General features: G+C 42.9%; 1 protein-coding gene across 2 annotated transcripts; it reads right to left on the bottom strand.

The window, feature by feature from the left end:
* Window positions 1–2,060: 2,060 nt before the first annotated feature.
* Window positions 2,061–15,381, bottom strand: ABRACL (ABRA C-terminal like). Of its 2 annotated transcripts, none has more exons than XM_029224376.1 (3): window positions 13,935–15,381; window positions 8,915–8,981; window positions 2,061–2,645 (listed from the first exon to the last, which is right to left on the bottom strand). In XM_029224376.1, exons 2-3 carry the CDS (start codon window positions 8,973–8,975, stop codon window positions 2,461–2,463), a joined length of 246 nt encoding a protein of 81 aa, XP_029080209.1. In that variant the 5' UTR covers window positions 8,976–8,981; window positions 13,935–15,381; the 3' UTR covers window positions 2,061–2,460. The 2 variants fall into 2 exon arrangements, with proteins under 2 accessions (XP_029080209.1, XP_029080210.1); XM_029224377.1 differs by having other exon boundaries at window positions 2,062–2,645; window positions 13,904–13,947.
* Window positions 15,382–15,805: the final 424 nt, after the last annotated feature.

The following is a 15,805-nucleotide window of genomic DNA, read 5'->3' as shown; positions in this document are numbered from 1 at the left end:
TCATTTTGTTGTAAAGCAGAAACTAACACACAATTGTAAAGCAATTATAAAAAAAAGAAAAAAATTGCTTCAGTTTCTCAGCCCAGCCCTTCACAAAGCCTGTAGATTGTATGTCTTTTGTGTTTTCTAAATGCCTAATAATTAAAATTTCAACTTAAAGATAATAATAGAGGCAGAATTATGATTATCTATACATATCAAAATTGAGATGAAAATCAATCCTGAACCATAATTCTCAGGTCTCTGTCGATATTCCTGAACCTTCACCTGAGTTCCAGAACCAAATCCTCACTTGCTTACTACACATTTGCAGTCCAGATACTCCAAGCTCACCATGTCCAAATGTAACTCTCCCTAAAACCAGCCCTCGCGCTCCACTCAATTTCCCCATCTCTGCTAACACGTTATTCTCTCAGTTACTAAGGCCACACAAGTAGTAGCTTTTCACCATTTCTTCTCATTTATCTTTTGTTTTCTGCCACATATATATTATATGGATTCATCCTCAAAAGATCTCTTGTATCTATATTCAACCTGTGTTGTTCCCATGTACTTAGCATCCTTCCCTTTGGGGAACTATCCCTCTCCTATTTGAGGTGAGGCTGTGAAGCACAGTCTCCTACCCAATCCTCACTCAGAAACAAGCATGTGACCCGGGTCATTCAAGATATCTCATCCCTCTGGCAAATGTTATTGATCAGAGGGGTAGATTTATGCTGCAAGTGGAGCCAATCAGAGTTTCCTTCTTTGAATTCATAATTAATATATAATTCTCTCTCTGCTAGAGTTGCTTATCTAGGAGTAGATGAATTTGCAACTACCTGCAGGCATCTATATGCAGGAAACATATTTAGAGTAGAAAGAGAATGAGAATAAACCAAAGAAGTCATCAGAGCCGACATGGAAAGTCAGAGTGTTTAAACAACAGTGTTTGAGCCCCTGGAGCCAGCCATGCCTGAATTCCATCCCATCCCTGGACTTGCCAGTTAGATGAGTCAAATTTCAAAATCCTGACTTGCCCACTTTCTGGCTAGGTAAACTTGGAAAAGCTCTTAACTCTTCTGTGTCTCTCTTACCTCATCTATAATACCTTCCTCACAGGGTTATATGAGGATTAGAATAATAAATGCTTGATAAATGTTAGCAGTGACCATGAAGTACCAGTGAATTCTGTTGTTCTTTAGTCTAGTTTGAATTGGGGTCCTGTCACGAAAGAAAAGGTACTGGTGACAAAGTTTCAATTTCCTTTAAAATGTGCTTGGACTCCATCCTTCCTCTGCCTTCCCATTATCACCACCCCCATGAGATTCTTGAGCAATGTTTTTGCTGGCTTGTCTGACTACCTCTGCACTCTCCACAGTCCACCCTAGTTACCAGTGGCAGAGCTACCTTCACTAAACATCACTTTCATCATGGAATATCCCTGCTCCAATTTTTCCCCAGACTCCTCTCCCTGGCTTCCCAGGTTTCACCTTAATTAGCCAGACTGAATCACCTCTCTTCCTAACATCCCAGTCAACCTGACATCCTACCTTTCACAAGATCGTGCCTTGCTAATTCATGTCCCTCTGCCTTACCTTGAATCATCACCCTCACCCATCCCATCTTTTTCCCTCTGGATATAATCAGCTCCAATCCTGCAAATTCAGCCTCCTCTATACCTCTTCCAACCATCATGCCTTTCACTGATCTTATCCTCCTTGAGATTCGGTATCATTTTCAGTTCTGTACTACAAGCTGCAACATGCAATCACGGATAATCCTGTATTATTTCAGGTGGGTCTAACTAATCCAATTAGAAAGTGAAGTTTTTAGGTTACATTTCTGGGGGCACGTCCCCTATCCCAGTGGCAAGCACAATATAGGCATCAAAATTAATATTTTTTGTAGGGCCAAATCGTAACACTAACCATCCCTACTTTTCAAATTCTGTAGTTTTAAGAGAATTTTTCTTCAAATCAACATAACTTTTACTGCAGTTACCTAATGTTGATGCAAAAACTCGATTCTGAGAGATACATAAATCTCAAATGACAAAATAAGGCAATAAGGCAATTTGGAGAGAGTTACATGTTTTTATTACATAAACATTACATTCATTGTGGGAGCTAGTCTTCAAGTTTGCTTCTTGATTTCATAGAATGTCAAATATCTGTAGAAATTATCTAAGAATGATTTATGAAACAAACACTCTTGCATCCCCACCAAAAAAAGCCTCATTGCCTACATTTTCCAGCCGGATTCCTGAGAAAAAATAATAGGTTTTATTTATTTTACAGTGTAATACATAAATTTACTTTCAAGATATAAAAAAGGACAGGCTTCTAAAATGAGTCTCCTTTTGTTTATAAAGTTCTATAAAAATACATTAAGTTATGCTAATACGTTTGTCCTTTGATGTAATATTCCAGTTTACCAGAAACAAAAATACCCACAATAAGCAAAGCTATGCAAGCCACATTAATCTTGCAGCAATATAATGTCCACATCATCATGAACACCTTGCAGAAGTAGCTCTCCTGGGTACGTAATCATCTTCCTTCTTTTTGCAGCTTTGAGAGTTCCTACCAGTGCTTCAAAGAGATTGGCACACTTGTCATCTCGGAAGAGGACCCCAAATTTCACACTTAATTTTCCATCAGCATCTAATTTGAGAAAACACAACGTTAGCCAATGCAAAGTCTGTTTCTTGCCACCATGTGTGGCAGATACACATAACCTTTCATAAACATCTAACTGAAGGTTAACCAAGATTACAGTTTAGCAGTCAACAGTCAGAAATTCAGTGTAACCTCTTGCCAGATTCAAAATGTGATAGAATAAAAGCAATGTGTGGTACATCTCCTAGCTTCAGTGTCATCTGGACAGAGAGTGGAAGAGAACTAAGAAACAGTAACAAAAAGTAAACGTGTGGGACTTCCCTGGAGGTCCAGTGGTTAAGATTCCGTGCTCCTACTGCAGGGGACACAGGTTCGATCCCTGGTCTCCCTAGCCGGGGAACTAAGATCCAGCATGCCACACGGTGTGGCAAAAAAAAAAGTGAATGTGATACAGCACTGCAGTGGACAATTCCTCTCTGTCTAAATTTCGATTTTTTAATTGTTAGTTGTTGAATCGATAAAAATAACAAGTACAAGAGAAATCCCAGATCAGGAGCAGTGTTTCTCTAAGTGTGTTCTGAACATGCTCAGAATCCCCAGGGAAGGAGTGGTGACCTTAAAAATGAAGAAATCTTTATTTACCAGAATCCCTAGATTATCTAGTTTGAAGGCCAGTTTTTAGTATAGATGTTAAAAGTTAAGGTAAACACTAAAAAGAAGTGAGCTACCAAGTCATGAAAAACGTGGAGGAACCTTAAATATATATTACTTAGTGAAAGAAAGCAACCTGAAAAAGCTACATGCTGTATGATTCCAACTATGGGATATTCTGGAAAAGGCAAAACTATGGAAAAAGAGAAAACTAAGTAAAAAGATCAGTGGTTTTCAGTGGTTAGGATACGGGAGAGATGAACAGGCAGAGTACAGAGAATTTTTAAAGCAGTGAAGATACTCTATGATACTATAATGTTGGAGACACGTCCTTACGCATTAGTCAACCCACAGAATGTACAATACCAAGAGTGAAATGTGATGTAAACCATGGACTCTGGGTGATAATAATATGTCAATGTAGAGTCATCAACTGTAACAAAGGTACCCCTCTGGTGGGGGATATTAATAATGGGGGAGACTATGTATGTGCGGGGGTCAGAGGGTATATGGAAAATCTCTATACCTTCCTCTCAATTTTATTGCAAATCTAAAACTGTTCTAAAAAAAAGTTTTTTTAAATTAAGGTAAACAAAAGGTGGATCTTTGGCTAAAAGTCAATCAACTGAAGTCTCAAAGGGTAATCTAGGACACCTTCCAACTGTTGGCTGTATCCTTTGATCTACCAGGCTGAACCCTTGACCCAGTCCTATCCTACTGCACTGCTCCAAGTTCTTCCCTCCTAAAGCTGCGCCCCCTGTCGAGTAGATGGCCATCACAGTGAGAAGGGTTCTTGAGTTCCTTCACTCCCCTGCTAGAGCTTATAGCCTGCAGCTTAGTAAACTCCTACTGTGGGTGCAGCCCTGTGCTGGGCACTAGAGGCAGAGAGAAGGAAGTATAGAATCACTTTCTAGCTATCAAAGAAATGGCTTCCACTCCACAAGGAAATAAACATACAGTAAAACAACAGCACAAAGCAGTACGTGATTGGATGTCAAGAACAAGATGACTGGGCCAGAATGGGAAGGGAAGACTTCATGAAGGGCAGTACCTGTTCTGGACTTTAAAGGGAGTATAACACAGAGCTTTTTAAAAAAACTTGACAGTCCTCAGTTGAAATCCTGGCCATCTGCTAGTTGTTTGGCCTTGAGAACTTTTATGTAAGCTCCCTAAGCCTCAGTTTCCTCATCTGTATAATGGGGATCTTAATACCTCCCACACTGTGAGGTTGGGGACACGGTTCTAAAGCACAAAGCACAGTGCCCAGCACATGCTAAGCACTTGATCGATGATCATTATTGGTTCAATTATTTTTTATGGATATAACACATTTTATTTATCCATTCATCAGTTAACTTTGGTTCAATTACGAATGAGAGAAAGGGGGTATGTGCCATTAGGCACAGGTGAAACAATCAAGTGTCTAGGAGAACAGTAGTTAGAGTGGCTAATTTACTTACCGCAAGTAAACCATCTAAGAGGAGAAGAAGGAGATAAGTTTGTAAAGGAAAACAGAGAATGCTTGGCCTGGAAAGCAAAGATGCACCTGTTTTATTTCCCTTTCTTTTTTTTTTTTGGCCGCACCTCGTGGCTTGCGGGATCTTAGTTCTCCGACCAGGGATTGAACCTGCGCCCTCGGCAGGAAAGCTCAGCGTTCTAACCACTGGTCCACAGGGAATTCCTGCACCTGTTTGATTTCTTAACTTCTAGCTGCACAACCCTCTGTTTGCAATGAGAATCTTTCACTGATTACAGGAATCAGTGCAGCTGCTGGTAACCTGGCAGGTCCTTCAAGCAATCTGAGTTGCAGTTAGGAAGGCAAAAATACCCCTCACACAGCAAGAATACGGAAGAGCTGGGATTCATTCCCAGAGTCTGACTCCAGGGCACACACTCCTTTTTTTAAAAATAAATTTATTTATTTTTGGCTGCATTGGGTCTTCGTGGCTGCGCGCAGGCTTTCTCTAGTTGCGGCGAGTGAGGGCTACTCTCCTTTGTGGTGCGCAGGCTTCTCATTGTGGTGGCTTCTCTTGTTGCGGAGCACGGGCTCTAGGCACGTGGGCTCAGTAGTTGTGGCTCGCAGGCTCTAGAGTGCAGGCTCAGTAGTTGTGGCGCACGGGCTTAGTTGCTCCATGACATGTGGGATCTTCCCGCACCAGGGCTTGAACCCATAGTCCCCTACATTGGCAGGTGGATTCTTAACCACTGCGCTACCAGGGAAGTCCCCCAGAACACACACTCTTAACCACTTCCCAATACACGTTTCCAGTTTATCTGTCTTTTCGATACCTAAAGAGGCCCACAAGGGCTGAGATGGAATTTTGTTTATTTTCCCATCTCCAGCACTTGAGCACAAAGGTAGCACTCAAGAAATATTTGTTAAACAAAGGAGTTTAAATCTCCAAATAATCTTTATCCACTTAATTCTTTTCTACAGGATGAAAAATGAGAGACTTTAAAGAACTTTATTTTAAAAGAAACAGGTAAAACTAAATTCATCAATCTCCAACTTCGGCTGATACATCATATTCAGATTAGTCTAAATCATAATTTAGTTTAGTCAAAATTATTCCAGATACAACATAAATAACCATAACCTGTCAGTAGATAACATATCTCCATAGATGCTTTCCAACTTAAAAAGTCATCTATTACCAGGAACAGGTAAGTCAAGGAGGCCTAGTGAAGTTGCAATGTTCAAAATATTTTCATCTTTATAGAAATTAGGATAATTACTTTGTAGTCATCTAGTTTGTAAAGCTGCTCATTTTGAAGTGCAGGTTCAGTTTGCCTTAGCAAATAATAACACTGTGCTAGGGATATAGATGTTAGACTTTTAAATGCAATTGAATCTGATCAATAAACACTAAGCTGACATTGAGAAGGATCTAATAAGAAAACCCGACAAATCTTTGGAAATATATCTTTAATATCTTTAACAATCCAAACAATAGTACTACTCCCAAGAGTGACAGAGTTCGTCACAGAGCTCAGGAGAAACTGAGAATGTAGAAATGAGGAACACAGGTAGAGGCATCACTATCGAAAATAAGACTCACTGAGGGACTTCCCTGGTGGCGCAGTGGTTAAGAATCCGCCTGCCAATTCAGGGGACATGGGTTCGATCCCTGGTCCGGGAAGATCCCACATGCCGTGGAGTAACTAAGCCCATGGGCCACAACTACTGAGCCTGTGCTCTAGAGCCCACAAGCCACAACTACTGAGCCCACATGCCACAACTACTGAAGCCTGAGCGCCTAGAGCGAAGGCAGACTGCCTCTGGAAGCTAGAAAAAAGGCTAGGAAACAGATTCTCTAGAGCTTCCAGAAAGGAATGCACCCTGCCAACACCTTGATTTTAGCCCAGGTGACCTTTATCAGACCCTGCTGTGGTCTGAATGGCTGTGTTCTTCCAAAATTCATATGTGGAAATCCTAACCCCACAAGGTAATGATATTAGTAGATGGGGCCTTTGGGAGGTACCAAAGTCATGGGGGGTGTAAGGGTGTAAAGTCATGAGTCATAAGGATTAATGTCTTATAAAAGAGGCTGCAAGATTTCATCAGCCATAAAAAAAAGATGAAACCTTGCCATTTGTGACAACATGGATGCACCTTGAGGGTATTATGCTAAGTGAAATAAGTCAGAGAAAGACAAATGCCATGTGATTTCACTCATATGTGGAATAAAAAAAACAAACAAACAAAACCCCCAAAATAAATGAACAAACCAAACCAAACAGAAGAGCATGCTGTGTTGTATCACATGAAACTTACACAATTTTATAAACCAATGCTACCACAATGATAGATACATAGATAGATAGATAGATTAAAAGGCTACAAAGAGATCCCTGGTCTCTTTCACCATGAGAAGATACAAGAAGTCTGAGACCTGGAAGAGGACTCCAAGCTGACCATGCTGGCACCCTGATCTCGGACCTCCAGCCTTCAGAACTATGAGCAATTAATTTCTGCTGTTTATAAGCCACCCAGTCCAGGGTATTTTGTTATAGCAGCCCAAACAGACTGAGACAGACTCCCAACCTACCTGACCATTAAGATATTAAATGTGGACAAAACTATAACTCAAAAAGATACATGCACCTCTATGATCATAGCAGCACTATTCACAATAGCCAAGACATGGAAGCAACCAAAATGTCTATCGACAGATGAATGGATAAAGAAGATGTGGAACATATATACAATGGAATACTATTCGGCTATAAAAAAGAATGAGATAACACCATCTGCAGCAACATGGATGGACCTAGAGATTATCATACTAAGTGAAGTAAGTCAGAAAGAGAAAGACAAATACCATATGATAACACTTATATGTAGAATCTAAAATATGACACAAATGAACTTATTTACAAAACAGAAACAGACTCACAGACATAGAGAACAGACTTGTGGTTGCCAAGTGGGAGGGTATATTGGGGGAGGAACGGATTGGGAGTTTGGGGTTAGATGCAAACTATTGTATATAGAATGGGTAAACAACAAGGTCCTACTGTATAACACAGGGAACTATTTCAATATCCTGTGATAAACCATAATGGAAAAGAATATGAAAAAGAATATATACATACATACATACATATATATATATATAACTGAATCACTTTGCTGTACAGAAGAAATTAATACAACGTTGTAAATCAACTACACTTCAATAAAACATATTTTTTAAAAAAGATATTAAATGTGTTGCTTCATGCACAGTTTGTAGTACTGTTACATCAGCAACAGAAAACTACAGGGGACATTTGATACTAATGGCTTAATGGAATTTTCAAGGCACCTCTTGTTATTTCAAATGATTTGTGATTCATAAGTAGACAGAGCTAAGAAGAATCAAGCTATAATGACAAGCAACTCTTTCAAGGTACTTTTTAAAGTTGTTTTTCACTTATATGATGTAATTTTAAAACTTTGGGTTCCATTATCCCAGTTGTGGCTGAATGTATCTACTGCTCTTACAATTTTCGAAATGCTCCCCAAACTCTCGTATGTCTGGTCTGAGATGCACGAAATACTTATAGCTACAAGCATAACAGTTGCTTTCATTACAACTTAGGAAAAGGGCACTAATACTACCAATTTTACATGTCACAAATTTCACAATAGCCGCTTATATGCTGCTGGGGGAAAAGCTAACTTTAAAAGAAAACTACCTAAAGGACGGCTTCTTTTAGTTACATACACACAAACACATGATTACACAAAACTCAAAAACTTGGAGAAAATAAAGACAATTTAGTAAAATTTCAATCCGAGTCCCTAGTCATTTGGCAATTTGCAAACTGGTGGCAGGGTAATGCAGAAAAAAATGAATTTTAATAGTGTGCCAAATAAAAATGTGAACATGATTTAATTACAAGATTTCAATGCAGCTAGGTTACAGAAGCACAGCAATTATCTTTCCATTCAAAGGATAATGAAATATCTCAACCATTCTTTGTATAAATGACAGTGGCTCTGTGTCTCCAGAAATCACTTCAGGGCTAAGAGCAGTTATCACCTGAGGCTGACAGAAGAGCTGCCATTAACTGTGTCCTGAATCCCTAGGTGATCCCTTCATATGCCTCTAAAAGTTAGTCCTACCTGCTCTAACACAAACTCAGAAGAAATTCTGTATCCATGTTATAATACTTACTTCTTGAACCCAGACGATGAATTTCCTCCACTAAGAGGTTAACTTCGTGATCCACATTCATTGCTGCCTGAGGGAGAAAAAAATAAATGTGTATTACTACAGTTTCTACATTCCATTAAACACACCTTGCAAAATCCAAGGGCCCTTTCTTTTTTTCATGAAGCATTTGTAACTATTAATTTACTGTGGCCCTCTTCCTAAAAATACTTGCATGATGTACCCGGCCTTAGAGTACCTCCATTTCCCCAATTTTATAACTGCCCCTCTGGGCTGACCCCACACAGTCTACCGGGCAGAATGAAGCCATTCTCCTTGCACCCACTATGAACTCTAAGCCCGTGCTCTGGGCACCAAAAATACAAAGGTGAGTGACACAGGACCTGCCCTCAGGGAACTCACCATCCAGACGCAGAGAAAGGCCTGGAATGAATAGCAACGTGACAAGAAAGCACTCTTTTAGTGGTGGGTCCAAGGCATTAAGGGAACACAAAGGAGGAAGCCACAGAAGTTTTTGTCACTGGGGAGGGGTGGCCAGTAGACAGTTGGGAAAGGATGTTCTAGGCACAGGGAAGAGTATATACAAAAGCACAGAAGCAAAAAACGAAACAAAACCGCAGCACACTTGGAGCAGGCCCTAAGCTAGAAGCTGGTGGTACCAGGATAAACCAACACAATCCCTCCCCTCCGGGAGCCTGCAGTCCAGTAAGGAAGGCGGATCCAGGTGGATCCAAGGCAATTTTAATACCATGGGGTCAGCGCAGTGATGACCTCTGGGTCCCTTCCTCCAGCAGGGCCCAGTGCAACCTGACTGTAATGGAGAGCCTGTGATGAAAACCATTCATCTTTGGATAAGGAGTTCAGGACTAACAGCGGCTGTGAGAATCCCCTTGGCTCATGAGGTCCTCCACGGGCTGGGCCCACCATTCCACCATTCCAGCCACCTCAAATCTACCCCCTTGAATCCAGGCTGCAGCTCCACGGGGCTTCTTTTTATTCCTCAAATACCCCTCACTCTCACACCTCCAGCCTTCACATATCCTGTTTCTTCTGCAACCCGGACTCTGGCTATTCCTCTTTCTTGGGGCTAACATCCATACGTCCAGTCCCAGCTGAGATATAACTTCCTGCAGGAAGCCCTCCCTGAATCCCTGGGGTAGGAGAGCTCTCCCACGTGTGTTCCCACAGCATGTGCGCCCTCTTCATTTCACTTGATTGGAATGACACTTCTCAGTTTTTATCACTAGACAGTGAGCTCCTCTATGCGGGGATCTGACTGTCATGCTCACTGCTGGACCACATCTGGCACCAAGAGCAGGAGTTCAATACATAACTGGTGTGCAGACTGGAAAATGATCAAAGACATGAGAAGGGATGGAACCACACCTGTGGGTGTTGTCACCATGGAGCTGCTGATTTATGTGAGGAACAGAGAGGAGCTCTAAGAGGGAGGAAGTGCACTCCGACAGAAAAGGTAAAGGGGCCTGGCAAACACCTACAGAAAGTGGGAGGAGACAAACACAGCAAGAAATAGGAAAGTGCAGGTAGAGCTGGAGGAGAGAAACCCAACCTTGTTGGATCAAAGAAGTATAGAAGTAAAGGAAGAAGAATGAGTTTCTATAGGAAGGCAGTAATTTACAGTGAAAACAGCAACATGAGGGTTGGAAAGTATGAGCAGCTGGGCAAAAGGAATCAATTCAGTCTGTCTGCAAATCGTAAGTTTTCCAAATCAAATAAAAGAGTGGGATTGTGTGAATGGTTTACGTTGGGGTGATGATTTGGAAGAAACAACTTTATTCAGACAGATTGTAACTACTTCTGGGTAGCTTTGAAAAAACAAGAATGATATCTATGTTTAAATGATATTGATCAAGACCCCAGATTTGCTATCAGCTAATAATAAAAGCACGACTATACTGCTACACTGCTACACTTTTGTGTAAATCTTATAATTTAAGAAGCCTACATTGCAATAAAAGGCAACATCTTAGGTTAATGCATCTACATAAAACCGAATATCAAAAATTATAGTGTCCAAATGTGGGAACTTTGTGTTGGTGAAATTATAACATTATATTCAATTCAAGATAGTTTAAGAGAGACACTAAAAAGCTAAAACATACCCAGAGGACACAACTGAAAGACATGCCATGAGAATAATGGTAAGAAAAAAACCTGTTAGTGTCAGTGTGGTGGACAGCTGTTATATCTCCCTGCTCAGCACACATTCCACCTTCTGGCACCAGCAGTCTAAAGTTTGTTTGGATACAGCCTTTCCTTCCTTGCTCTAAACCCATGTATCTTGGGTAGAGCCTCACCCTGGACTCCAGGAGTGGTTCAAAGTCAGAATAATTGGTTTGGGACATAGGATAGGTGATCCCATCCTGAACAATGGGTTCAGCCCATGAATTTTGCCTGAACTACTAGTAAAAAGACACTTTCCTACTGGGTTTTAAGGTATAAGCTCACAGCCCCTATATAAATGGCTACCATGTGAAAAGAGCCTGCCAGGAATAAAGCTGACACAAAGAAAACTCCAGCCACATAAAAATGATTGAGTCTGTATATGACCTTGGACTTTCCAGTTACATGAACCAATCTTTCCTGGTTTGGCTTGGGCTGGTTTGCTTAAGTTTCTGTCACTTGCACTCTAAAGAATCTTCACTTTTAAAGTTAACCTAGAGAAGACCTGCAGCTATTTTTTTAAAAATTAAAGCTCCTTTTATGCACTTGTGTGAATAGTCTTATTTCATGTTGCTCTATTGGGTAGGATGGATAGATGGAACAGAAAGGCAGATTTGAAAGCCATATGAGACAAAATTTCTCAAACAATCAAAACAGTCTAACAGTGAATAAAGTTTGCAGTAGTAGTATGGATCTGTGAGGGTTGATGAAGAAATCAGCCCACATTGGACAAAATAGAAAGGGAAATGTCCAAGGGGATTACAGTCCTTTCCAATTCTCAGATGCTTTGATTTCCTCCCACCCTGAATATTTATCTCTTTAACATCGTTTTCCACTCCTTCCACGCCCCCACCAGCCACGCACTTCAGACCTAATTCTCCTTTAATAATGAGACTCAAAGAGGAAATCCCGCCCTTAAATAGTGTGAATTCCTGGATCACATTAAGCAGATGTATGTTCATCCAATTTTAAGACAGGAAGACAACCAGAATTTCTTTGTAATTAATTACACCTGAGGCTCCTTATCTGCATTAATTCATGTAAACCTAAGAACGTTACAAAGTAATATTATTTATCCCCATTTTATGGATGATGAAACTGACTCCGAGGGGCTTCCCACAATTAAATGCCATTTCTACTGCATCATTCTGGCTCTTCTCCTTTTTTAAAAATTTTGTTTTATTTATTTATTTTTTTGCTGGTTATTATGCCAACTACACTAAATATAACAGTGGGTTGTATTTGTGTGAAATATTACATGCTGAGTGCTTACTAAGGCAGGCACTTACAAAGTAAGAAAGGCTCCCTGCACTGACCCTTCCGAGTGGGAACATAACAGGCTTAGAAACTATTGCTAGCATACGTAATTTGGCATGGTTTACGTCTTTATTTGATTATTTGACGAGGACAAAGGAGTATAAAATACGCTGTTGCACAATCCTTGGAAGGCCCATGACATTTTATAAGGACAGAAGCCTGGGACCGGTGTTAAGCAGCGAGATCAAGAACAATGAGAAGCCATGGGCAGAGCAAGTCTAAGGGAAAGAAAGAGCCCCTCAGCGGGAGGCTCAGGGGAAGGCGATGGCAGATGCTAGTCGGGCCCTCTAATTGAGACAGAATCCAATTAGGCACTGTGCGTGGGAATCACAAAGAAAGCGGAATGTGGGAGCACTGGGCCATCTGGGCCATATGCTGAAATGCTCCCCCATCAATATGCGCTTAAGAATATATTTAAGGACTCTCATAGCTTTTTTCTTTGAGTGGTTGGTTCCTTTTTTGTTTTGTTTTGTTGGTTTGTTTTTTGTTTTTTTTTTTTAAGTTTGGAGGCAATACCTAGAAATTTTCTAATGTCAGGGAATAAGCCTACTGGAGTGGGGACATCTTGGAATCAGGAGTCACCTCTCCACCCTGGGGCTGGCCACTGTTTCCCCACCCTCCTTCACAATCCCTGACGAGCAGCTGGTGCGGGTCAAAGAATGACTGGGTTCCTTCCTGCCCCTCGCAGGCGCGCACACACTCCATATTTGGTCATACCTGCACCAAGTTTGGGAGCTGGCCCGGAAGGGGTCCCAAAACCCTGTCCCCAGCGGGCCATCACACGGTCACCACCGGTACCGGTGCAGAGCTGGGGAGCGCGGGGTTCGGCCCCCTGCTCCGGGGCGCACGGCTGGCTCCCGGGCGACCTCCCCAGGAAGAACCGCATTCCGGAAGCCTTTGTCTCCGAGAGTCTCGCGCCAGCGCCGCCTGCCTGCGCTCCCCGGCTGTCGGTGCGCCCCCGGCGCGCCCCGAGAGCGAGCGCCTAAACCGAGCGACGCAAACGGACCCAGCCCGGGGCTCCCCGAGTCGCTGGTGTCCCCTCACTACCACCCACGCCGCACACAGAATCGGGAGCGTACAGATCCGCACCCGCCGCCGGCGCCGCAGAGTCCACTGCCCTGAAGCCACCAGATTCCTCGGGGGAACCTGTCCCCTCACTCCCAGCCCGTCCCCGCTCCGCTCTGCGGAACTGGCTCCCCAAGCGCAAAGCGGACACGTTGCTCCGGGTAAAAATCTTTAAACGCTGCGGATCTCCCTGCCCTGTCCGCCCCCGGGCGGCAAAACGTCACGTGAGCCGAGGGCGGAAGTCTGCTGCAGAGTTGGGGGGCGCAGGGGCGCGCCCACCCGGTCCCCCGCACCCGCTCAGCCCAAGGTCAGTTATACCCTCCAGGCGTCTTAGCCCCGTCCCGGTCCCGGCTCTCCACCCGCAGCCCACGATCCCCCCGGCTGCTTGGCCTCCACCGGCTACCCCCGTCCATCCTTCATACCTACCTGGCCACATCTTCCCAGGGCAATCACTCACCTCTCCGCCTCCTTTTCTTTTCCGAGAAAACTGGGGCTGCGTCGGTGCGGGGTGGTTATCTTCTTCAACGCACTGGTGAGGAAGAAGCTGAGGAAGGAAGTGACTGAGGCAGAAAAGAGAGGCTGGTGTGCAGGAGGAGGAAGGCTAGCGGGGGGAGGGGGGAGAGTTTCGGTGCTCAGGAATGCGGCCGCCCACACTCCCAGGGACAAGCCTATGAGGAGGAAACTCAAGAGAGGAGATGCCCGAGACGGGGGCAGACTCCAGACAGGTGGCGGAGCGCTGGAGGCTTCTAGGAAAATGCGCCCAGAGCTTCGATTACCGCCGCCTTTCCCCCACGCCGCTCGGAGCCACGGATCCTCAACCCCAGCATCTGATCCTGGTCGTTGACTTCCTGCCAGGATCTCTCTCCTAACTTAGGAAACAAAGCGTCCCCAGCGTGCTGAATGCTGAGGTCTCCTAGGAGGAACGTAAGCCAGGAGCAGGGGCCTTCAGAAAGCTACAGACGTGACAACAGGATGGTCAGTTTTGCAAAAGAAAATTCATGTTTGAAAACCAATTTGTTCTACTGCGAAGAAACTTTACTCGGACAAAGCTAATTATTGGTCCCGGTCAATATAGATTTCTTCCCCTCTTTATTATTTCCTACACGTAACCGCATAATTCAATCATTTTATTCATGCATCCTTTATTTTAGTAACTTGTTTTAATCAGCGTGTGTTTGTGTGTGTATATGTGTGTGACATGTTTGCTGTACCTGGTGTCCCTTCGAGAAGGAAACCGAGACCCTGCTGAGAGAACTGACCCAAACTATTCTTAGGACAAAGGTTGCACAGATAACTGCCCCCAAATTTCTCCCCCCGCCCCGCCCCACCATAGCTGACTGGATTAAGAGTGGTCATGTGACCCGAGAGACACAGTCCATAAACTGGCCATCACCCTAAGAGGTGACCTGGAACAAACAATCCTCACCAAACCGGGACTCGGATCATTAGATAAGCCAATCAGATTCTCCCCTGGAAATGGAAAGGGGAGAATACAGAGAATGAGCTATCTGACAGGAAGGCTGAAGCTGAGAGGGCTTGAGGCAGAAGTAGAGAAAATGGGCCACCACAAAGCAAACACTGGAGTAAGCAAAAACCAAAGATGAAGTAGAAGGTGGATGGGGGTGGAAGTGGTAGAAGTGCCTCTATGGGAAGCTGAGACCCAGTGGTATATTAAGAACAACAAAGACCTGCTCCCCAGGAAGATATGAATATCCAGGTCCCTAGGGCTGCACTGGATCCCGCCACTTCCCAAAGAGCGTTCTAGTTACCCTTTCACAATAAACACCTATGACTTTGGGTGTGACTTCGAATGAGTCTCTGTTCCCTACCACCAAAAGATTACTCTTCAACAAAGGTCTGATTCGTCAAGGTTTCTCATGTTACATAAAGTTTAAGGTGATCCCACCATCCGTTTGAGGACTAATTTTTTCTCACTAAAAGAAAGCTGAGAGGTAGTATTTTATATCTTTCAAAGTCTACATAATGCAAAAATTATAATTCAAGAAACGATCATATTTAGCAATTCTCTAAGCAGGACCTGGCTACTTTGGTTTGTGGCAGTGACCACAATTCTTCATTCGGATAATATCCAGTGAAATGAAAAATCAATTTGTAGTTGCGCCACTTCTTTATAACTAGGTAGTGTTTCACAGTACTTTGCCAATGGGGAGAAAACAAAAGAGAGAGAGAGAGAGGGAGAAATCGATTACTTTTAGCAAGTAAAAGTCCCTGTTACTATAAAAATGGATTCACTCTTTTAAAATACTTTGTTTATACATGTTGCACTAAGCGTAACATAAACTTCATGTAATCTACAAAGAATTACAA

Source organism: Monodon monoceros, unplaced genomic scaffold (assembly GCF_005190385.1).
Source record: "Monodon monoceros isolate NGI ecotype Baffin Bay Population unplaced genomic scaffold, NGI_Narwhal_1 Super_Scaffold_15, whole genome shotgun sequence".
Classification (NCBI taxonomy): domain Eukaryota; kingdom Metazoa; phylum Chordata; class Mammalia; order Artiodactyla; family Monodontidae; genus Monodon; species Monodon monoceros.
The sequence above is the reverse complement of the archived record's forward strand: the minus strand, read 5'-3'. Positions and strand labels throughout refer to the sequence as shown.